This window comes from Panulirus ornatus, chromosome 38, assembly GCF_036320965.1.
Source record: "Panulirus ornatus isolate Po-2019 chromosome 38, ASM3632096v1, whole genome shotgun sequence".
NCBI lineage: Eukaryota > Metazoa > Arthropoda > Malacostraca > Decapoda > Palinuridae > Panulirus > Panulirus ornatus.
In genome coordinates, this window is record NC_092261.1 from 6,607,692 (window position 1) to 6,633,470 (window position 25,779).

The following is a 25,779-nucleotide window of genomic DNA, read 5'->3' on the forward strand; positions in this document are numbered from 1 at the left end:
CATTCCGCAGACGACCCCATCCCGACCCCGCTTCTCCACTGCCGTCTCCCACAACGGTGGCCAGCATTGTCCTGGATGTGAACGGTTTTTGTGGTCACTTGAAGGCACATGAAGAGTCACAGAGGCAGGTAGTAGGGTAGCCAGCGTTGTCAGCAGCTCCGTCAGGTATTGCTGTTGAAGACAAGGTAGAATAAGTAGAGCGAGTCGGGTGAAGGCGGGTGCCGGCGAGACATGGTAGGCTGGATATAGTGGTAGGTGGGTGAAGCCAAACAACCTGTGGCGGCCCCCCCACTAGCTGTATAAGGATGAAGCTCTTGGAGAGCTCCAGGCTAATGCTCTCCTCTCCTCGCTCTCTCAACATATACATATATCCAGGGTATTTGATATTCCACAGCCAGACTGCTGCTATTTTTATGGCGCCTCCCCTTTCTGGGTGAGGCAGATAGTGTAACATCCATCTGCAAGTCCTGAACCTATTCTCATCCCTAGTAACTCTGAATCTTGCTGTATTTTGTTATATATATATATATATATATATATATATATATATATATATATATATATATATATATATGATATGATATGAAATTTAGGTCGATTTAATTCTAATCGATGTTATGCCCCAAGAAATTATGCATCCAGGTATACACAGTACTGTAAGATCAACTCTGAATTGGACACATCCACCTGTACATCCATAACGGTGCTCTAAGGTCATTCATTGGCTTGGTTGCATCGAGATAACACCCCTCAAAAAAAAAGTATCGCTACGCTTGGCTTTGATGGAATTTTAAATGAGCGCTGTCACTCCGGTTGTTTTGGTGTGGTCGGTTCTTTTGATCTTTTCTTTTTTTTGCGTTCCTTTTAGATTATCGAATAGCTTCCTCACGTCATATTTGTTGACTTAATCTTTGATAAAATATTAAGGAACATTTATAGTTGAAATAGGATAAATGATTGTAGTTGTGTACTTTGATGGTACTTATTTAAAGAAGTATTTTAGGAAGGTAAGTGAACAAGTTAGCATTTTCCAAACATTGTGTTGTACAGACAGAAAACGAAAAGAAAGTAAAAGGCGTGACTAATATTTTCAGATAATCTAATAGGTTTGCTGAGGGAAACAAATATTTAATGAAGTGGACATACATACTTGGCTCGTGAGAGAATTTCAGACCAGTGCTTCTTTTCCTTTGATTACAGGACTTTTGGAGTATGAATGATCATAAATGTTCAGAAGATACCAATGTAGATTCAAAGCATGCATTGATGTATTCATACTGCACAACACTGGCTGTATTGAATTACATCCATTATCAGGTTTTGTGGTGTTGCTTGTGTCACTAAATATCTCTCTCTCTCTCTCTCTCTCTCTCTCTCTCTCTCTCTCTCTCTCTCTCTCTCTCTCTCTCTCTCTCTCTCTCTCTCTCATACATACATTATATATATATATATATATATATATATATATATATATATATATATATATATATATATATATATATATATTATGATATAAATGTTTTCCTAAAAGAAATTAGCGGGGGCATTCATGTTCGTCAAGCGTAGCTGTATTTGAATATAGTTTTGCTCTGCATATTTGATATCATAGTGTGACCGTGTATTGTTCTCTGTTGAATGATGTATTCATATTTACCATGCTCACTGTGAAGGCTTTGGCCTTTAACAAGAATTTTATCATTTCCTTTTTTGTATTTATATGTCGTATGAAATGTGTGTATTTCTTCAGTTATACAAGTAGTTTCTCCAATAGTTCTTTTTCTCTTTGTTGTCTAGAGAACATTCTTGTATGGCTGACAGTTTAATGGGGAATACAAAGCCCCGTGTTTTTATGAGAGTTTTCTTGTGGGGTTCATTAACTTTTGTCTGGGGGTTGGGTGGGGAGGGGGTCAGCGGTGTAAGATGTACGCAGCTTTTTTTTTTTTTTTTTCATGCAGAAGGCAGGAGGTTGTGACACCAGCATAACGGTTTTCATTGTGTATTATTGATTTTCTTTTCTTTTCATTGAAGTATAATCAGGGCCTGGTGAGGTCTAGAGATGAGGATGGCGGGCTGGGGTCCAGGATTGATCATAGTTCAGTTTTCGATGTATTACTGTCTGTCTTCAGGAATTACTGAAAGCGAATCTCTTGACAAGAGTTACTTTGTGTATGTGTTCACTAATTACTGTATGTCTATTTGGGTTCATTGATGATGATTATTATTGATATATATATATATATATATATATATATATATATATATATATATATATATATATATATATATATAATGATTACTGTGTATCTGTTCTGTTCGGTAATTACCGTACTTCTGGAGGAATACGAGTGACCTCCGTCCTTCCTTAACCCAAGGGTTGCAGTGTTCAGTTATGCTGTGAGTTTCTAACATCTTTTAAGAAAAGTTTCAAGTGTTTTGTGGGTATGACGCAGGCTTAGAAGGTGCTTTTAATGAATTCAAAATGGCCGCCCGGCGGCCATTTTCCCATGGTGGTAGGCCTTGCATTCACGTTGGTTTGGTGGGGGGGGGGGGGTCTTGCTTGGCGAAACAAGGCAATTATATATATATATATATATATATATATATATATATATATATATATATATATATATATATATATATATGTGTGTGTGTGTGTGTGTATTACGTTTTCATTTGACCAGAGATTAATACATTTGGTTATCTGTTCTTAGCACTTGATGTCCTTGGCTTTATTCTTTCTTTATTTTAATGCATTGTGATCTTTTCCTCCCTTCCATCCCTAACCTGCCACACAGAGGCTGTGAACAATGCCCATAACTAACGGAAAACCAGGAGGGGGGAAAAAATACCCTCCAGACAATTGGTATTGTAATGGGTTTTTGTGAGCGGCGGCTGTATGGTGGGTGCATAAAGATCCTGCTGTTGTTGGTGTGAGTTTCGGCCTCCCGTGATGAATGGTGGGTTTCTGCTGGCTGGTCCCAGTGGTGGGTCCACGCTAGTATGGCGGGTTGCTGGCCGGTCCTGGTGGTGGGTCCACTTGTTTGTTGGGTTGTTCGCTGGTCCCGTTGAAAAGTTTGTTGTTTTCGGTGGCCCATAGGAAGACTAGATTTATGTCTCTCTCTAGCCTTTGAGCGTCCTCACCTGACGTTCTTTTTTTCGTACGTGTTCTGGTGGTATCTGCAGACGATGATGATGCTGTGACTCGTGCTCGCGTCCGTGTCAGGTGTGAGGATGAGGAACAGGAGGGATGCACTCGGGACTTCTCGGGGTGCTGTTCCCTGTACCTCCCCCGCATCTCAAGGGATACATTCACATGGGGTTTCGTAATGTGTCAATGGGGGTCCCTCTCAGGTGAACCTTTCCGTGTATGAAAGTAGCAGGTTATAGACGTGGCTGATGGGACTGCAGGAGAAATATTTAGGGGAAAAAAATGGAAGTGTGGGATAAAGCCAAGAAGGACCAATTACGGAGCGCCAGGTCGCATCGACAAAGGACCCTAGTTCAGCAGCACTGAATATAACCCCTTGTGAGTTGTGAGACATTAACTGTGTCATATTCTCCTGAGGAAAACCCCTCGAAACCATGAGAATTAAAGCCTCATTTAGTAGCTCATGTCTCATCGCTACCCTGCTGCCTGCCATGATGATGATTCCTGCTAGCACGGGCCCCTGCCTTATATTGGCACGTTTCCTGACAATCGGGGAAACTCTGGCGAGTGGAAGGCAGAGGAGGGCAATGGAAGGTTGTGTGACAGTCAGCCCTGGCTAGACATAGGACGTGATGGACAGAGACAAAAGGAAAGGGATTGGCGGACAGGAGATGACAGATTGTCAGTCGGTGGGAAGATTGATAACAGCAATAGCAGCTGCCTGGAGGTGGGTGGGAAGAAAAGGAAGTGGAGACCTTGAGAAAGAGGCTAAGTTTATAGGCGATGGTTGATGGATAGAAAGGTAGAGAGAGAGTTAGATTTATATAGATAAACAGATCCAAGGTCCTAGCGAGGAGCTCTGGTCTTAACACACACACACACACACACACACACACACACATATATGTATATATATATATATATATATATATATATATATATATATATATATATATATATATATGTATATGTATATACACCCTTCAAAGCAGTAGAAGAAAAGAAGAGCAAAGCTAAGGCTTTCTCCCCAGTTTCCACTCCCTCCGGCAACACCTCGGATGGAAAACGGGTTGAATGAAATACCTTGCAGGATTAATATGCACTAAGGAAATTTTCAAGGGAAAGCCATAAAGTAGAATTAGCATGAATATTTTATGCATCCCTTCACTTTTAGTCATGAAGACAATAGTAAGGATAAACCTGAGCTACAGCCTCTCGATTTCCCGTGTCTGCATTATTCCTGATGATGAATGATACAATCATTCTTCCTCTTTCGAAAGTAGGTGACACAAGGTAATCAGTGTTATTATCTCACTGCAGCATGGCCAGGAAGAGATGGATGGTTGAGAAGGTAGCTTGATATACCACTATGTTAGGTTGATTAAATGAATTATTCAGGAGTGGAGAGTGACAAATGCTGATCAAGCCTAATTTTTTTGAAGATATTGAGGCAACATTATTATTATATTAGCAACATTTTCTGGGAGGTTATTCCACGCGTCAGTAATGTCGTTGTTAAAGAATTATCTCGTAGCCCAGATTAACTTATTTACTTAGAAGTGGGTTAGAATTTGGAATAGATATTCACGGAGAGAACGAGAGGGTTAATTGTGTAGTAAATACTAAGTAAATGAGAAATTCCGTCACATTGTTCACTGGATGGTAGTGATGCAGCTGGTGAGGGGAATGTGAAGAAGGGACGACTAGGATAGGGAGGTGTTGGGAAAGAATTGAACTGGGAAGGAGGACCAGGATGGATAAGGAGGGAAGGAAGCAAGTTGGGAGGGCAGGATTAAACTGGCAGAGGGAAAGGCCAGTCGGGTTGATTATGGGGGAGAGGGAGGAAGTAAACAGGCCGAGGGAGAGGTGAATTGAGAAGGGAGGGAAAGGGGTGAGAAAGAGGATATCTTCAATTTTTTCATTTTATTTTACTACTGTTTAGTGATTTTATGTGTATAGCCGAGTTCTTACGCCCAGTATGGTTTTATTTCCTAGTTTCCCTGATGCTGGAGGAAATATACCCGGAAACTGTTGCAATTGAATAAGTTAGACGCATTGTTTTATCATTGAGGTTATCCTCATTCGATTTAGTTGTAAAATAATAGTTATGAAGTTCCAATATTTCACAAGGTTGGGTTGTATTGGGTAGTGAGTTTCTACCGACGAGGGAGAGGGTGAACGTTTGACCCCATGGAGTTCATCTGGTGTCCACTTCATGCGTAACCGAACTGCCATGTCTCACCAACTAGCCTTTGTTCATCACCAGGATGTGTATGTCACCAAGTTCATACGTGTAGTTTCAGGATCAGATACTGGTAAGATCTATGATAGTTATGTCAAGTGGGCGAGTCTGCTGGTGAGTGTGTGAGCGTACGGTGTGTTTTTGGCTAGCCTGATGTCTTTGTAGTGGAGATGGTGCTTTTTTGAGCGTGTTGGAATGAGTGTGAGCGTCCCAGTGAAATACTCGGGCATCATGACAATATGGGTGGTGAATGGGCGAACACTGGGTCGTTTAGCGAGAGTTTTTATCTGTTTGTGAGCGTGTGGACGTGGTGATGGGAGTTGCGAGTGTGAACATGTTGTGAGAGCGTTGGATGTTTTCATTTACCGAGCGAGGGCTGGAAGGTGAGATTAAACCATGCAATAGGTGCAGCTGGCTAAGGATGTTTTGGTGGGTGCATGGGTCATTAGAGGAGCCGCAGCATCTGCTGCGGCGGCGGGGCGCGTGCTTGTGGGCGAGAGCAGGTGGGCGCCCGCCCGCCCGCCACCACACCACTTGAACACCTCTTCTTAATTGCTGTAGAAGTTATAGCGCACAGACGAGCTCAGACGTAATTGTTACATAGTATTGTTAGTCCCCGTTGACTCGTTGAGGACGGGCGTGGTGAGGCTTTCATTTCCTTCTCGTGGTATTCTGCCATTGCGTCTCCACTTCTCTTTCCTCTTTTAGTTCTTGTCTGGTGCGAGTGAACAGCTAGAATGGGGCATTGCGGGTGAACCGCGTTCCTTTTCACAATATTACAGTTGGGAGGGGCTACTACACCAGAGGAAAAGAGCTGTTGTCATAAGCCCAGCCACCATCACACGTCTTACGCTGGGGCCTCTCATTGCTTGGGCCATTAGAATTCCAGGTTCAGGTGCGTATTGCGTAAAAATGTTCAATACGAATTTGTTAACAGGAAGGTAACATTTGGTGTGGTGGTTACATGGATGTAAAGATTGTGTTTGGTAGATATTTTTAAAGTTTTTCTTTCAGGAAAAAGGAGTTGAAATAGAGTATTGGAAAGAAATATTCCGAAGTTAGCGTGATTAAGCAGTAGTTCGCAAAACACATTCGTGATGCGCCAGACCCGTGCAAATACTGATACATGGTGTCAGTGTTACAATTTTCAGTCTTTGTTGAAAAGAGAATACGAACACATCTTTATGTAAAGGAGTGTAGACAATAAATTGTATACCTTTTCTGTGTTAATACCATAAACATGGGATTTTTTACATTTCTCTGTTTTCCTGTCGTAAACATAAGATTTTTTACATGCCATAAGCTCGATTTTAAACAGCTCTGTTTGTTAATGCCTTGAACATCAGGTTTATTCAGGTTGAAAGTACTCTACTGTGGTAGTCTGACAATTGCAGGTGTAAGGTGGTACAGAGAGTGTAGAAAAGATGTGTTCCAAATAATTCCATTTCTAGCGGATATTCTGACAGACACGCTCGAGTTACTCTGTCAGCTTTAAACTTTAATGAAAGTAAGTAAATCATTGAAAGTAACTGAATAAAGAAATTTGTATCAAAGAGATACTGACCAAGATTTTATTGAAATAGAAAGAAGTGAATGAAAGATTTGTTTTACAAAAATTACGGCACGCATAGAAATGGAATGATTGCGTGGAGACGTTGAGAAAATAAGGCAGGCAGCAACTCGGGGATATATTTCAAAACTGAGTTGATTTTTAAGACCAGAATTAGAACAGTAAAGGAAACTTAATTTTGCAACCGTAATTAAGGAGTTCAGTAAATGCGATAAATATCGACTTGTACAGAGTCGTGGCGATGAGAGGCGTGTTGGGTCACCATACAGGCAGTCTGCACAGGGGGTATGACACAGGAAATGTGGCGGATATAATCGATGAAAAATTTTATACCGAGAGAGTTTATAAATCGATTATGGGGTAATTTGTGATGTGTGGAGCGTGAAAGGCTCCAGAATTTTGAGCCAGCTTATATCGTCTGGGGACAGAGCGGGGTGAATTGTTTTATCGTCCTGGGTAATGTTTGAGCGAACGAACTACGTCTCTTCGTTGTATGTCAACTGACTGTTATATTTCTCTCTTGTCTCTCCCACGATGATGTGGTTATAACACGAAAGTGCAGTTTGGAACTTATTGTGTTTCACTTTCCCCTTGGACTCTTAGGAATTATATATATATATATATATATATATATATATATATATATATATATATATATATATATATATATATATATATATATATAATATATATATATATATATATATATATATATATATATATATATATATATATATATATATATATATATATATATATATATATTATGTTTGTGTGTGTGTGTTTATTTCATGCTTACACACTGAAGGATAGTCTCAACAGTAAGGAACTTAAGCTCTTGAGAAATTGAGCGCTCAGGTTGAAGCATAAATGGAAGAAGACAATGAGTTTCTTCACGACGCTCTCGGCAGCAGGATTAGTTGTGAGATCTATCCAGAGACACTTTTCCCATTCATTAGTGTGAGGGTAAGGTGAATGACGGTATAATATAGTTGCCATAGAAGAGTCACGTAACCCCGTAAACTATACTATTGGCTTCGATGACGTGACCTTTGATTTGACCCTTGAGTATTAGGTAAGAAGCAGGGCCATCATACTTAAAAGCCTCACTGCCTCGAACAAGGGGTTAACAAAATGTTTACCGTAAGATCTGATGGTATGAACAACGTTAGCGTAATATATTAGTACAAGTTTTCCATTGGCATGATCGAATTCATCCTTGCACCGGAAAAAAGAAGTGAAAGTTTACATTGATTAGAACTTTGGCTTCATGATTTCAAGCGCAAAGGAAGGAGAGCTTCAATTTTGGAACCTGGTGAAGCGTGGGCAGGGAAAGGGCCCAGGGCTGGGGTGTGGCGGAGCATGTCCAAGGAGAGTGCCTACGGCCGAGAGAGGTAAGTGTGCCGTCGGGTGTTACAGAGAGAAAGAGAGAGAGAGCGCTACTTGATTGGGGGGAAGGGTCTGGGTGAAGTGGGCCGCTTACACCAGGCTTGGGGGGGTTACGTACATCAGTGTGGAGGGTGTAAGAGCCAATAAGTAGAGGCGTGTCTCGGCGGAATGTACTGAAAGTAGGGTTATGAGGATTTGGGAGTGTGGGGGCGGGATGTGTGCGAGAAGAGGGGTCCCGCGGATGATGACAAGAGCTTGGTGGGGTGCGGGCATGAAGAGAGCCACGGGCGGGCCAGGTCACAGCGGCACGGACAATAGAGTCACAATGGCAGCGCAGGAGACACAAAAGTCAGTGTGGCGGGAACAATGGAAAGTTATCGATACGACATAACTGGAGAGCGGCAGAGAGCGCTTAGGACACCCCTCCCCCACACAGCTCATCATCATCTCCCTGGAGGCGGGCGACCACGGTCACTGGTGGTAGGGGAGCCTGGACAGGTGAGAGTAAGGCTGGCGTGGGTGGTGACGCCGCAAGGTTAGGTTCGGGCGGGGAGCCGTGTGATTGCAGCATAGCCAGGGAACGCGCGTGGTTCCCACGGATCCTCAAGGCCCGAGAGGGACGCTTGTAATTATTCATCGATATACATAGTGAACAGCTGTTTCGCCTAACCTGAACTTTCACACACACACACACACACACACACAGTATGTTGGGATATTTTATTAAGGCACCAAAAATTCTTATCCTGCAAACTATTTACACATTGCAGTAAATCTGCTCCATACGTCTTTACATTGTATAGCTGTCTTCTGTTTCCACACTACCTTCCCACCCCAACTTCTGTGTTTCCCCTCTTAACTATGTACTTCACAAATATAAACAGAAAAGAAGTAAGAACTCTTTAATAGGTTCGGGTAGGTGGTAAATCGGAGGGATTGGCTTGGGTGGGCGGTGAGTCTTGAGGGGCAGGCAGGTTTGGGGTCATGGTGTCTGATGAGGCTACGGAGTTGGGGTAAAGTGGGTGGTAAGGTCGAGAGGATTTGGCTAGGGTTATTGAGGCCGAGGGCCAGGCCAGGGTTGTTGAGGCCGAGGGTCAGACCAGGTTAGGGAGGAAGGCCATGGGGATCGACTCGGGTTTTCGTGGCCGAGGACTAGGAGGTTAGATGCACAGACACAGATGAAAGGGAGGTTTCTCTGTGCCATAGGGGGTGAGGAGGTAGAGGCTTGAACACGTGACATGAGCCAACGAAACCCGGGAGAGAGGGCGGAGTCGTACCGCCCAGACCACTGTTCATCACCTTGGTCGGTTGGCTCCAGTTAATAGGTTAAGTTGGCAGGGCAACGTGATATTTGTCCGATCACCCAATTTCTTACGGCACTTTGTCCTGTCAGCTGGTACCATCACCAGGAGGGGAGACAGCAAGTAGTGTTTTTCGAAGAAATCACTTCAGCCACGGGGGCGCTGGTGCCACGTGATGCAGATTAGGCTGTTATGACCCTCCTGGCGAGGTGCACCGTTGTACCGGATGTTGTTTATCATCATGGTACGATCCTCTTATCATGGTAACTTGGATCCTGGGGATGAACAGAGGACTCAAATGTCCTCCTCCTCCTCCTCCAGTTTCGTCATGTAAACAGTAGGCCGGTAGTAAATGGCGAGTTGACACGTCTTCCCCCCCCTCCAGAACTAATTGTTTACACAGCTGGGGTGGAGACTGGTTCTGCCTCTGTTAGCGCAGTGTCTTGTTATGTTGCACGTGGGTGTTGTGGACGTCGACAGTTGCGGAGGAGCAGCTGCGTTCGGAGCTTTATCAGTGTTGACGTTTTCCAGTTTTGGTGCATATCTATCTATCTATATCTATCTGTCTATCTATCTATCTATCTATCTATCTATGGTTAGGTTGAACATAGACCTTGCTCCGTTGTACTTTCCTTGAGGTTGTATCACGTCTTGTGATGGCCCTCCGTAAGGTGGCGTTTATTGACCTAATCCATTATACACTGTGAAGTGATCTTAAGGATTTCATCCTCAATGCGGTTACACATGGTAGATGACGCAGTTAGTCATCAGAGATATAACATTGTTGGTGAGTGAATAACGCTTGTGCAAGAAGGAATACAAGGTGTGAACATACGTGACTGGTCAAGCGTTACTTGATGCTGCTTATGCGGGGCAACAAGTAGTGTTAAAAAAAAAAAAGAAACTCTTCCACTCTTCTGTATGATGGCATGACTTTTGACGTGATTCATAAAGGTGAGGTCAGAGGTCACGCCATTAAACCAAAAGGTCCCACCGTCGTGCTAAAGGATCGTGCCTCTGTGTTTCAAGGGGTAAAATTTTTCTAAGCATCATCACGTATAATGTCCGCCATATCATGATCTGTCTTGATATTACCTTCTTATCCCAGATTGGATAGTAAACGGAGATGGATGGATGGAATGAGAGAGGCTTTGAGGAATCGGGCCAGAACATTTACGATGGATAGAATGAGAGGGAGAGATGTGGTACACGTGGGGCGACGTGCTGTCAGTAAGATGAACTAGGGCATATGAAGCCAGCGGGGAACACCACGGGATGATCTGTAGGGTTCGTCTGTGGATGGTGGTATCTGGTTACAATGCTTTTTACATGATAGATAGAGAGTGGCTTTAAGTTACTTCCTGGTGTTACTTTGTAAAGGCTGGAAATGGTGAACACATATATATATACACCCCTTCCTTCTTTGTGCTACACACATTTGCTTTGTTCATTAACCTTGGCCCCAGCGGGGAGACGAGGGTATTGTAATAAAGATGTGTTCCTCTCCATCCGTCTAGTATTGCATTGAAAATTATTGCTTGTTAAGATGATTTTTTTCCTGAGCTTTGTATGCATTAATTGTGGCAGGCTGAGGGTCTCAGTTGTTAATTCAACAAGGAAATTCTTAAATTCAGAGTTACGTATTTACACAGCGCTCGACTTTTACTGGGGTGGGTAGGTATGGGGAAGGAAAAGGATGGACTGGAAAGGTAAAGTGAAGAACTGAAGTTGTACAACGTAGGATGCACTGTCTAATTGTATCAGCCATTCACTGTTTCCTTATGGCTTTGGCATCAATACCGGCCGCAGGATGTGTATATGGCTGACCCTTTACAAGGGGTGCCTGCGGGCAGCTCGTTTTCTTGTTGCGTATTATGAATGCGCTCCCGTAATTTTGTGTGCACTCGCGTCCTTTTGTATTGGGCATGAAGCCTTTTGTAATATCCTCCCTTCCTACTGTCGTGCTCTGAAATTTTATTATGTTTTGCCTCCCTTTTGCAATGCGCTTCCGTTCTTTCGTATGCTTTACCATCCTTTTTAGGCGCACTCGCTTCCTTTTGTATGCACTTCCTTTTGCAAGCATTCTCCTTTTGTATTGTGTTTCTGTTCTTTTGTAATGTACTCTCGTCCTTTTTTAATGCTTGTCAGGCCTTTTGTGTGTTTACCATCCATTTGTACTGTGCTTCTGTCCTTTTGTGTGCAGCTCCATCCTTTTGTGTAGTGGGTGTCGGTCCTGTATACGCTCTCACTTCTGTGCGAGTTCCCACCCTGTTTTAATGTGTTGCCGTCCTTTTGGATGCACTCCCGTCCTCTTTTGTGTGCTCTTGTGTTTATGCACTCCAGTCATTTTTTCTATGAGCTCCTGTCCTTTTGTGTGCGCTTCCGTCCTTTTCTATGCACCTCCGTCCTTTTGTATGCGCCCCCATCCTTATGTATGGACTCTCGTCATTTTGGATGCTCATTCATCCTTTTTGTATGCACTCCAGTCATTTGTTACGGGCTTCTGTCGTTCGCTGCTTTTTTTTTTCCAGTATCATGTAACCATGTACCGCCCTCTTGTTTTCATCCTTCACATTTAGTTTGTCTCCGGATCACTGTGTAATCCTTCCTCCGTGTCCTGAACGTTGTGTCTCATGAATCAGTGAATTCTCCGACTCCCATGTTTACTGTAGACGTAGTTACCAACAACTTACTTATTCTTTATTCCCGCTGACACAGCTTTGTCTTTTGAAGAGAGCTGACGACCTGCCATGTGCCTTCTGTGGTGATTGTAGCACCCGTCATGATGCCTTAAAACTGGCTGACCTGTAAGAAACGCTGGGGCTACAATATTAGGTTGTTATGATCCCCCCCTGACGAGGTACACTGTTGTACTGGGTGTTGTATATTTTCATGGTATGATCCATGTGTCATGGTGACTTGGTTATTTTGCAAATTGTCACGTGATCCTCGTGTCTTGTTACAGTAATGTGTTGCGTATAATGGTATTATCCTTGTGTGCGGCAAGTTGATGTGATGTGTTGCAAACGATCACATGATTTTCTTGTTAAACTTGCGTGTGATGTGTAACGAATGGTGATAGTATATTGTGCCGATGGTGCGGTGGCAGGCTGTAGTGAGTAACGTAAGTGGTGTGTAGTGTGGCAGTGTGTAGTGTAGTGTAGTGTGTTGGGAGATAATTAAACATATGATTGGTGGGGTCATGTGGCCGGGTGGGGCGAGTGGCGTGCACTGGCAGGCGTCATGACGGGTGATATTGGCGGGGCTGCCGCTGGGGCCTTGTCGCTCAGGTGACGAGCCCCAGAGCTGGAGGTGACGCTAGCGGTGCTGGGGATGGCTGGGGGGTGGCCCACAGTTTTGAGTGTGAAGTGCATGGCGGCGGGTGGTGCGGCAGCGGCAGTGGTGTGGGACGACTGGCGGCATCGGCAACCTCAGAGCGACTTACTCCGGCAGGATGAGGCGGCGGCACAGCGAGGGCGCTGCCATGCTGACCCAGGTGTCCAGCATGGTGCTTCCCTACCAACGGTAGGTCGCCCACACCCACCCGCCTAATTTTGCCGTTCTCGCGTGTCCAGTGTCGTTCGAAGTGTGTAGGGGGGTGAAGGATGTGACTTATTGTTGGTGCGGTGAAGCTGGGGGCCGGGCTTGGCGGTGATGTGTGTTAAGAGGCCTCGTCGTATGGGTTTCGATGGACAATGGTTTGTGAGTGACTAAAGGTGATGCTGGTTTCCCGTAGTGGATGGTATACATCGATTTAAAGAGTTCGCCTTTTCCTCCACAGCTGTGTGTAGGACAAAACTATTCCCGCTACTTCTCTGATCTGGATCAGTCAGACTGTTCAGCGTCGCGGCCGACGGGTTAATGTACTCTCTGTGGCTTTAATGATAGGTCCTTTATGTAAATTTTGATTCAGTGTCTCGCTGAATATTTTGTATCAATTGGATTATTGTGCAGTGTTGTACGTCACTCACCTTATGATGTAAGTCTTGTTGGTGGGAGTCGATTGTGGTGAGAAGTGGACGTGTTTTAATGTTTAGGGATTAGTGTGGGTGGAAAGAAGTTTTGCTGGGTGGTGCTGCGCCGGCACTTTGTCTTCTTTGCGTCAGGAGATACGAAATTATTAGCACAAGTTTCTGCATGAATATCGTTAGAAGGTGATGCTTGTCTTTAACCAAAATCAAAAGGGAGGTTCTCTCTGAAGGCTCATATTAGGGGTGGGGCACAAGAAAAATTTTGTGGACCCTTTTTTTTTTAAAGACTTGAGGAAGTGTTGTTGAACATAGTAGAGCGATGCTTGTTGTAGGACGGCATGAAGCCACCAGGAATAGAAAAGAACGATCCCGTGTAGCTTTTGGTGTTGCTGTGCTGGGGTGTTTGTTCCTCGGGTCGGCCGAGGAGCTCCGCACACACACACGCTTGCACGTCATCTGCTCGTATATCGAGACTTACGCAGATGAGGAATGTGCCCTAGTACAACCAGGTGCTTTTAGGGGCACCTAATAGTTTGTTTGCCGGAGAGTTATGGCGTTGCGCGTGGCAGTTTGAATGAGACGGGACAGAATGGATGGCGGTGGGTGTGTAGGTATCATGAGCGGGTGTGTGTGTGTGGCTCAGCGCGCGCTGGTCAATAGTTATTGTGGGTGTTAGTGGGTCGCAGGCTGGGGAATACTACTGTGAATCCCACCCCCTCCGTCCTTACTCCTGCTACCGCCAATTACTAAGTCACCATCCAGACTGGGTGTGCGTATTATGGAGGTGATGGTCTCGTTGGGCAGAAGGACGACTGGTGAGGCAGTTTAAGGCAGCGTTATGGGTGGGCAGTGTATGTTCGAGGTAGGGGCTGCCATGGATGACCATCCCAAAACCCCTTGTATCATCATGCTTTATAACCTCCCTTCCCTACCCTGCCCGGAGGCTCAGGCATGGCTGATTACAAGATTGATGTTGGTGTAGTAGGGGATAGTGGTGGTGTGTTGATATACCTGCCTACATGGTGATATGATATTGTAGACATAACTTGTCTTCCGGTGGTGTTGACGCCGGGCGCGGCATTGTTTACTTGAACCAACAATGAACCTGGAAGCCGTGAAGTGATGGTAATGATGTATTGCGACAGTGGAGCTGTGGTGTGACGATGCTGGTGCTATACATTGTGACATTGGTGGTGATGTGAAGATGTGGTTCGCAGAGAGGGTATATGATAAGCCGTGTTGTGATGTGACGATGATGCTTGATAGTGAAACAGTTTTGTGAATGATGGGTGACGGGATATGGAAGTTATGTTTGGTAGTGACTGTGCGGTGTATTGTGACAGTGGCGATGATGTGTGGTAGTCATGGCATCAATGAGGGTGGGGTGGGGAGAGTATACGGTCAAGGTCATCCCGGACTGGTCGTATTGACATTCTCGGGGATTTACATACTGCCATGATAAAAGCTGTACCACTCATAGTGTACTGTGTTGGCTCCGATCAGTGAGGGGAAGAGGACCGTGCTGTTCCCTCTCTGACTGTCACCAGTGCACGCTTAGTGTACGCGGGGAAACTGCAGCACACCAGGGGGAATGTTCATCTTGATTTTTTTGTAAAGTACTGGTATTGTGTTGCAGTATATCTCGTTATTGTATGTTACACTCAGGAGGTTACGTTGCTGTATGATAACGCTGGCTTGTTGCTGTGTGAGTCAGGCTACAGTAATGTATGATACAACGGGCTTGTTGCTTTATGGTTCAGTCAGACCACCCTGTTGTATAGTACAACATGCCTTCTTGCAGTATGGTGCAGGAAGGACCCCTAATTTGTGAAATACTATCACCACATTTCCGCATGATATAGCAGAGCGAGAGGTGCACACTACAGTGAGACTGCCATGCTTGTTTGTCTGACATGGCGTCCCAAGTGCATGTATAATAAAGTAGGTAGGTGGCGGGGAGGGTGAGTAAGGTAACTGCTGGGGCAGGGGTCAGGTGTGCGTGCGGCTGAATAACCCCGGATGTCACGCCATCGTGAGCACGCACTGACGGCTGCCGGCGAGGGTGGGCGAGGCTTGGCAGCCAGGTAGGGGGTTGTTGTACATGCTGAGAATGGAGGGATGGATGTGTGCTGAGGATGGTTTCCATAGATGGGTGGATTATTCTGGATAGACTGACCGGTGCTAGGGATAGTTACTGTCGGGAAGTAGTGTCTATTTGCTTCTCGTTTTCACACACTTATCACTTTCCCCTCTGTACATCACTCTCTTACCCTCTCCCCCACTTTACATGCTCTCCTGTCCACACACTTCATGTCTTCTCCATACTCACAGGCTCCCCCTGCCTTCCATTGTATTCCACTCTCATTCGCGCTTTCACGTTCTAGATACGTTCTATTCTGTTCTGCTCTCACCACCACCTCTCCCTCAGTCGCTCGCTCCTGCTACCTCGAATACCACTCTTCCACTTCTGATTTTTTTTTTTCAAGCTTCACGTGTTCCTCGTGTTTTCCTCTGCTTTTCTCTTTTGAAGGTGTTGGAGTTGACTTGTGAGGGGTGAGATATTGACTCGGGAAGTTTGCTGTGTTGTGTGTCCATAGTTGTGTGCCCTCGTTGCCGTGGTGTTGTGTAGTGTGGCTTGTTTGTAGCATTCATTTCCGTGGCAGGTTTGACTTGACTTGTTGCCAGGATGTGTGCACTCGATGTCATGTTGTGGCTTGCTTGTAGCGTGTGTTCCCAAGTTAGACCTAACGCGTGTTGTCGGGGTGTGGGATGCACTGCCCTCCCATGTAGTTACACTGATATGATTATTGGTCACCCGTTTCATATTAACTGAAATCCTCTGAGAAGAATCGTGAGAATCAGCAACAGATGCATGCAGTGGACGGAAAGCTGGAGAATGATGATGTAATGAAACCTACTATCTGGGTATTTTTGTTCTAGGAAAAACATGTATGTGAAAATTTTCTTATTTTTTTTATTTATATTATTCTTGGCAGAGTTTGTGAAATATGCAAGTTAACTTGAATTGATGAACATCCCTATCATTGTTTGTTTACATTGCTTAAAGTCGTCTGTTTGATATATTTAAGGATCTTTTTGAAAGATGTCCTGTTGGAGAATTGCTATTACCTTGGCCTTGAAGTCGAGTTACCACCCATTGCAACCCATCGGTTGTTGGTGATCCGTACCAATACCCGGGCGGATTGTACCGATATTTATTATACCTCCCTGTTTGATGGCTGCCTACCACCTGCCGGAGAGAGAGAGAGAGAGAGAGAGAGAGAGAGAGAGAGAGAGAGAGAGAGAGAGAGAGAGAGAGAGAGAGAGAACGCATGAAAACCAATCTCAGATTAATTACTAAGTTTGATATCAACTTTTCGTGTTATAGGAAATTTTGGGAAATATAAGCCAACTTTGAGGAAGTGGTAGCGTCGCCAGCACTCGATTATAGTTTTTATTTTTTTATTTTTATACAATGGCGGACATGGCACATGGCTTAGGGGAAACATGCCCCAGTTAAAGGCCATCTTGGATGAAGGTAGAGTGAGAGAATAAGGAAGTAGAAATTCATCACGGCTTTGTAGGTGTTTGAAGCCCTAACTCTTGAAGGTGCAAGGGTTATAGGAAGACGAAAAGGAGGAAGAGCTGAGCATTGTGAGGGAAGGTGGTATCATAACGTTAGGTCACTCTTCCTATGGCCTAGTTCCACACACACACACTTGAGGGAAGCCTTGGGTATGGGGACACATGCAGATAGACCATGAGAACAGAAGCGTAAATGATGCCTGGAGAAAAGTGCGAGAGAAGCAACATCGCAGCGCACAGAAAAAAGGTATTGCAAGGAAAATCGGCGAAAGTTGTCTTGTGCTGTGACTCAACTGCGGAGAAAGAAAATTTAATGATGCAGTTGTAAAGTGGGAAGTGCTCCACTGGCGGAGTGGGTCATTGGCAACGGCGGCCGACGACAGCAGTGCAAAAATGAGGCCAGTTGGAGTGCAAATGCCTCCGATTAATTTTTGATAATTATATCTCCATATATTAATCTTTATCAGTTGTGTAACTTTAACATTTAGCGTATACAGTCTACATTCATGATATATTTGCCTTCAGATATTTATGTGCATAAGTTACATCATGTAGTTTGTGCTGTAAAAATCTCGGTCATTATGGTTAGTTTTGATGAAACATGTATTATAGGTTTCGTTTAAACATGATTGAGCTGCAAAGGGAATTAAACTACCCTTGGAATGCCTGGTTTTGGTTGCGTGGCCTGACACACTATTGACGGAGATCACACCGCTAATCAGGGAAAGGTGGAGACAGGCGCTATTCAGGGGCCTAAAGACGTAGGGCATACTGTAAATGTGTGTAGAGAAGAGTGTCCAAGTGTCAACTGGTGTGAATGTTGCGATAGCATGGGTGAATACCTGGTGAAATCTTTGGGGGTCTTCACCCAAGGCTGTTGGATGGGCTCGTTAGTCGACGAAATTGTTAGAGGCCGCAGCCCTCAAGTCAGCATCGCCCCCAACAGCCTGGTTGTGTGCCATCGGATATCCTTTTAAATATCTACAACTCCACACTCTTCACTGCCCTCACGACCTTCGCATCATCTGCATACATACTCAAGTCATTTACGTAGATCAAGAAGAGCACTAGTCCCGGAACAGAACCTTGTGGCACTCTGTTGGTGACCTCAACTCGTTTTAAGAGGGCTCTAACGACATGCGTCTTTTGTTCCCTCCTACCAAGTTAATCGCCTGTACGTTGAAGGAGTCTACCCTTTTTCATGCCCAGTGACCCAGCTTTTCAGACAGCCTCCCTTATGGTACAATGTCAGATGATTTATGGCAGTCGAGATACAAACATTTCACCCAGCCTTCTCATTTTGTCCAGTTCTGAGCTCACTCTGCCATAGAAATGTAATGACTTTCTCTCCCTGAAACCATGTTGTTGGTCACAGATATTTCCTTCTCTGCAAGATGTCATCCATTTGCTTCCTGGTTATCTTTTCCAGTCCCAAGCTCCCATGGGAGACCGTTCAGCGCTTCCTCCCGCTCTAATTTCGCAGAGAACGACGTGACATTTGCCCTCATCCATTCCCTTGGCTACTGTGTGTGTGTGTGTGTGTGTGAGAGAGAGAGAATAACGGAAGGACAACCCATCACCACGCCATTAGCCGCCTTTCCCCCCTCCATCAGTAAGTGGGGGGGGGGGGGTGTCGTCGCATGTGGCCAGTGTTTAAGGGTGTATGTTGGGACCAGTTGTGGAGGGAAGGGTTGGCTGAAGTGCGTGCGTGTGTGTGTGTGTGTGTGGGGGGGGGGGGGGGGGCGATAAGGATGAGGAGTTGTCGGTGATAGTACCGTCAGAGGAGAGGATGGACTATCAGAAGTTGGATAGAAGTGATGCCTCTCTCTCTTTGTGTGTGTGTTTTGAAGGGTTTGGGTTGGGGGTTTACTTGAGAGGTGGGATGAGGAGCCCCAAGCCATGGGCCTCATCACCAGCAACAACACTACTGCTGCCCAGGTTGGGATTACCTCACCATTGCCACGTCAGGATTTAATACAGGTGCTGTTGAACCTGATACCAATTTGCATCCTTTATTAGATTTCCAGGAAAAATGAGTAAATGCATATTCATGGCTGTGGGATATTTACCTCTTGCTTCTAAAGTGTCCTAGCCCCAACTTTTGCAGTATGGCTGAGATGATCACTAATTGCCTGATAAAACGGGGAGGGATAGCCTGGCTTTGTTATGGTGGGTGGTAACCACAAGGCATTCCATTTTTATCATATAACAAAAGTGTTTCTAAAAGTGAGATTAAGTTGTTCATGCAGTTATTAGTCTTAAAGTGAGATTTTTTCATTTTATTATTAGTCTTGAAATGAGATTAAGCTTTTCATATGATTATTAGTAGCAGTGAAATGGCGATAGATGTCGCTGGTAGTTGAGGTAGTGGTGATGGTCATGGTCGTTATGGGTATGTTTGTTGCAATAGTAGTTGTGGTTGTTGTAGTTATGGTTGGGGTTATGGTGGTTAGTGGATGTTATAAACGATGGTCATGTTAGTGATTGTTGGTAGCACTTGCGATATTAGTTTTACTGTGTGGGAGGCGGTGTACCATACACTGCCACACACACCAGACCAGTGTTGTGAAAGGGGCTGTCTGTCCACTGGAGGTGCATTTGGCGCTCTCTTCTACGGACGGCCTCCCTACACTATTGATATTCTTACCATTTTATTAAGGACTGTAATTGTAGTGGCCACAGTTGTAGGATATGTAGAGAAGGATGTTTCTCATCTTCTTTAATGATCAGTGTCCATTGTATACTAACTAGGTTATGTGAGACGTTGTTTGGTCTTGACCCCCACGATATCTTCGAGAATCTCATCTCTCATGAATTCCTGGATCTCTCTCTCTCTCTCTCTCTCTCTCTCTCTCTCTCTCTCTCTCTCTCTCTCTCTCTCTCTCTATTTTTGATCTCTTTTGATCTTACGGTGGCATTGTTGCTAAAATAAGGGCGGATATTACATGGCTAATAAGTACGGCATTTGTTTAGCGCCTAAGGGAGGCACTTTGGCTTTATGAATGAAAAGGCACTGGGCTTAGACGCAGACCCAATTAACACGGCATTATTAAGTTGGTCATTCCATGGAGGACTTTTTAGAGCTTAATTATCTTTGGCGGGCATGTTGTTAGGAGAGTAACACGTATGACAAGAGCAATTAGGAAATATTTCAGTATTATCTTTTCATCAGATGATGAATAACTTTAGATAGTCTTGTTTGGTTCATTATTTGACACAGGCCCAATAGAAAATTTTTGTTGAATTCAGCTTCTGATTTTTCTGTTTTTCACTCGACCTAACATATGAATTGAATTTTTTTTTCTCAAGTTACATCGCAGTATTTGATACATTTTAGAAGTGTTTTAATAGCCTTTCAATGAAAGTAGGATGTATTTTAAAGTATAGATTATGTTTGCGTAAGAGGTAGAACAGCTAGGTACATGTCAATGATAATGACTGAAAATTTGTTGAGGATGCTCGTTGTTGCCTTGCGACCAATTGCTTATTTGCGCCAGGAACTGATTAAACCATTAGACTTCGTGGAAATTGACTTGATGGCCCCAAGGAGTAATCTACAGCCTAGTGCAAAGATCTGCACTCGCAGTGGACTCCTGGCGTTGCTCGCCTTTGTGAGTGTGTACATCCCACAGATGTGTCCACTGAAACTGGGGGGAGTCTGATGTGGAATTCCTTAATTGCTTTCGTACAGAGGTCGCACTCCGTGATGCTGCCTGGGCATTGCCTGGCTCAGTCCGTGATGCTGCCAATGCCAGGGGATCGGTGACGACTGTTTGCCACCGTTCACAGGACCAAAGGTTGTCGTTGCCACAAACCGCGACCAAAGATCGTGGAAAAGTCCTGTTGTTCCAAACACTTGTATCACCAGGAGTGCCGGCAGCCTAACGGAACAGCTGTATATATATATATATATATATATATATATATATATATATATATATATATATATATATATATATATATATATATATATTTATTTATATATATTTCGGTAAATGAAATTTGGATACCTTGAAGTTATGTTAACGCGTGTACTGCTTCACTAGTTATGCCCTGATATCCAGCAGTGTTATAAAGATCTTTGTAAAAATACTGTTCGATGTAATTTGTGTAGAGACTTGTGCTAGCTCCATATACCTACTCTCTCTCTCTCTCTCTCTCTCTGTAGCTCTGGTACTTTCTTCCTTTTTGTCTCTGTCCACATACAGACTGGCTAGTGATATCTTCCTGCTCCTCTCTTCTCCGTATGACAGTAGCAATCTCTTTCGTTAGATGAGGAACAACAATTACTCACTGCTGACAGTGACATCAATCCCTTAGCCGTGAGTTAGTTGACGCTGGTGGCGGGAAGCCGAGGAGTGTTACGTTGGGAATGTGGATGGTGTGTTGGCGGCAAGGTAGAGAGGGGGGCGGGGTGCGTATTCATGTCCCAGGTGATGAATTGTTAGGGAGCCTCGAGGTGCATTTCAGAGCAGTTTGCGGGCTCTGATTGAATGGCTTTTAAGGATTTTGTAATTGGTAGTAATAGTTTTTATGATAGTTGTGTAGTAGGTATGTTAGTCATGCCATTAGCACAGTATTGGTTATGATGATTAAGTACCGCGAGGTGGTTGAGTGAGTAGGCATGCTAGCAGTGCCAAAAGGCTGGGAGACGTGGCCGGCTCCCCAGAATGAGGCACAGGCGCGTCCCGACAATGAAGCCTGCGACGGATGGGCAGGTGACTACCTGGAGGCAGGCGGGCTGGTGGAAGACGGATTCGTGGTTAATGGTGAGGGTAAGGGAGAGAGAGATGAGGAAGGGAGGACATGGGAGGGGGGCACTACACTATCAAGGACCCCTTATGTCTGGCACTCGAACCCCGACTCCAGACGTCCCTTTTATTCTTTTCTTGAGTGCGACTGTACGACCTTGGGGCGTGATGACCAAGCCTTTGACCTGGCCTTGACGTCTCAGATCGTAGGCTAGGCCGTCATACCTTAGGGTAGCTCCGTCATGTCGTTGCTTAAAGGTTATTCCTTTCGTGAGACTTGAGTTTATTAAGTCAAGAGGTCTTGAAATTTAAATGTAATTTCCAAAATCTTGAAAAGTCTCTAGAATTTTTAGAAATAGCTTTTAGTCTTAGGGAAATCATTGGCTTTTGAAATTGTTTGTTGAAGATTTGTGAGGCTTCTCCTTTCATCCTTCCAGCCTCTGTTGACCCATCGTCTTTTAATGGAGGGGAGAACTGCCTCAGTGTGGGACATCTGGATTTGCAGTGTCGCTGCGGAACATGTACGAATGGAATGCCAAAAATATTGGGAGTCTCAGAGTCAAATATGAATTATTTTATAACAGTGGAAGAAATAAACGTATCGGAAAATTTTTAGGCAGTAGTAGTAATGCTGGAGAAATTTACGACATTAATGTTGATATAATTTTATTGTTTGTGAGAGAAACAAAATGCACAATTATTTGTAAATACTTTTGAACTTTTAGATATCTTTTCATTATAGAAAGCGCTTGATAGCCATTAGTTTCTAGCGCTTTGCGAATTCCACAGATTCATACAATTCATCCCTCATCATTTGAAGCTTCTGGTCTCATCGATGCTTCCACGTCTCAGACACAGGTTGGCTCCCTGGCTTCACTGAGGGGAAAAAGTTACGCGGAAAATAAATCCCAAAAAGTTTCAAAATTATTAACATATTTTTACCACTGCTAAAGAATGATTATGAATGAAACCGTGGTTTACCAGACTTTGCATAAGACACTTACGAGTGAAGTTTAAACATTTTAAAACTAACTTCTTGTGCGAGATTATACAGATCTGTTGAACCTGAAGTTACCGATTAATGTGGATGAGTAGTCTCCTTTGCAGCCCTGGGGTCGGCTCTTGTAACAGTTCATCACTTCATGTGAAGGCCAAATAATGTATGAGAATATGTTGTGGGAAATAAGGAAGTTTGTGTGAGGAGTTATTAAGCATTTTTTGCACTGTGAAGAACAGAGGATGTTTTAATAGAAAACGTCGATTGCAAGGGATGGGTTAGAGGATTTAGATTTCCATTTTCCTCGGATTTTCCACCAAATGATATCAAGGAGGTCGTGAATTTTTGGCTGAGGTCCACAGAGAAATTGTATGATTTTATGGAAGGTGGAAGGAAGGGAGTTGTAACTTACCCTGGAGGAAATGTGCTCCATGTTCGTGAGGTGGTAAAGTGCTTCTTTGGGAGGCGGCAGGTTATATGCATGAGCCAGTACCTGTTGTAAGTAACACTGAGACTGTCTACGGAATAGTGTTGTGCCCAGATGGTGAAAATACCCAGAGGAACCTCTTTGTATGTAGGTCATGAGTTAAACACACAGACAAACACAGGTTTATGGTGTGGTTATGTGGAGCTGTCCATCCAGCGAGCAAGTGCCTCTCTCTCCTTGCAGCCTCAGATTACAGTCGTTGCCTGCATTCACTAATGCTTTTTATTACGGCTCAAACTGTTCAGTATATCCTGGTATGCAAGGCTATATTCTCCAGCCCGCAAGGGATGCCTGTTGTTAGTGCCCTCTTGGAAGAAAAATATGACACCTTACTGGATTGGGAATATTGTACCACCTCTTCTTGAGATACTGGAGTGGTATTTGGTTAATCCTAAAGCTTACCTTGCCATTGTTCCCTCCTGGATATCTTCAGTGTATATTACCTTTTTTTTTTTTTTTTACCTCTCTCTCTCTCTCTCTCTCTCTCTCTCTCTCTCTCTCTCTCTCTCTCTCTCTCTCTCTCTCTCTCTCTCTCTCTCTCTCTCTCACATCGTTTTTTATACCGTTGGAGATATTATGTAATTAACATTGGTTGATTATTGCCCGCCCGTGTGAGTGATGATGGTTCGGTGTGTTTCTGTAAGTGTGATATGTACGCTATGGTATATCATGATTACTGTGTGGCTGTACGTGGTCAGTGATTGGCACTGCCCTTGTTACAGTTAGGTGGGTAAAGAAGCAGTGCTGGGCCAGCGACTGGCGTTGATGGTTATGGTCATTTGTCGGAGCGTCGTAAATGGCCGCGGCGGCTTGTGAATTACTGGTAGCACTCATAGTTGTACCTGCAACATAATTGCGAGTGTTGGGGGGGAATGTGAGTTATGGGGAGAACGCTGCACGCCACACACAACATAATCATAACCGTAATGGCTTATGAATTTCAGTAACAACCCCTTGTCCCACTGGCGATATAATTACAAGTGTTTACGTGTAAGTGGAGCTACAGTGGATAGTGACGGCGGAGGACATGTTACTGAGGGAGTGATGTGAGGTGAGCGTGGAGGGCGTAGCACAGCAGGTGGAGGAGGACCAGTCATCGTGGCAGCTCTCCAGCAGGGAGGCGCCTCGGGAGACTCGCTTGCACACACGCCTGGCTGTCATGCTCTCACCCACGCCTCCAGCAGTATTTTTTTGTTATGAAAATACCTGGGGTTACTAGTAAATGAAAATTCTAGGCCCAAGTCTTGTGATGATAGTGAACAGTGAAATAGTGGCCGTGTTCAGAATGTGGTCCGCCGTTGAAGATGAGGATCTGTGCAGGCCCTTCTCTTTGACTTTATGTAAATAGACCTTAGGCCTTGCTCTTCCAAATATCAACACCTCTCCTCTGCGCCAGCCCTTTATTGTGGCCATTTAACCAACCACCCAGCGTAGCCTGGCCGGCCGCACAGGTCCCGTGTCGCTCTCGCAGGTCCAGGCTCAGTGTCCCGCACTGGTTAACGTTTGGGGAGTTGGACACTTGCAATATAAAGTCCACATGTGAATATAAGTGTTTGCTGAGGACATGTATATGTAAATTTGACGACGAACAAGTAGAGAGCGCGTTATAGTGATCATTGAGGAGAGAGCACCCTCTCATCTGGCCGCAGCGGCGGTGTCTCACGGGGCCAGCAGCAGCAGTACACGGCTGGTCCAGCGGCCGCCCTAGCTCCCGATAGTGTGGGCCGCTAGCCCGTCAGGTGAGCTTGGCTGGTGATCGTGGGAGGAGCGAGCAAGCGAGCGAGGGTCTTGGGCTGGCAGGTAGCTTGGGATGAGTCACAATGACCATGTCCTCGACTGGCGAACTGACTTCGGAGCAGGTGCACCAGCTGTACCTGTGCAGCCTCCTCCTGGGCAAGAAGAGGTGAGCTAACAGCCAGGATGCCCTGTCATTAGCACTCCTCCCACCCCATCTCCAGCATCCTATCTCACCCTTATACCTTAATAGTACTTGTTATTATCTGACATTCTTGTGTTGTTCTCCATCATGTCATTTCTTACTATGTCTGTATTTTATTCTTGTCCCCACTGCTAATTCAGGCTCTGTTACAGCCAATGTGATGCTCAGGATTTTATTCCATCGCTTCTGGAGAGGTCAAAGGTGCCTTACATTTTTTATCCTAATTTTATGTCTTGCAAAACCAGGTCATGTACCGAGATCTTTGTTACAAGGCAATATTGACCTTTTATTTCTCCAAACGTCATTGGCTACCATTTATACCAGCATCCACAGTATTTATGCAGATGGTGTTTGTAGCTGCTAATCCTGTTCTTTAATTACTTTTTTCACTTATATTTT

The 25,779-nt window shown here is 44.5% G+C and overlaps 1 protein-coding gene across 10 annotated transcripts in view; it reads left to right on the forward strand.

The window, feature by feature from the left end:
• LOC139760854 (uncharacterized) overlaps positions 1-25,779 on the forward strand; it is a 206,610-nt gene that overhangs the window by 37,052 nt on the left and 143,779 nt on the right. For 2 of the 10 annotated variants that reach the window (XM_071684557.1, XM_071684558.1), the window contains exon 1: positions 24,086-25,344. The exons of 6 other annotated variants lie outside the window; for them this stretch is intronic. In XM_071684557.1, the coding sequence (XP_071540658.1) occupies positions 25,262-25,344 (83 nt within the window). In that variant the 5' untranslated portion in view covers positions 24,086-25,261. Of the gene's footprint in view, positions 1-24,074; positions 25,345-25,779 lie in introns of those variants that run through there. 2 more of the 10 variants (XM_071684549.1, XM_071684553.1) reach the window with 2 other exon arrangements.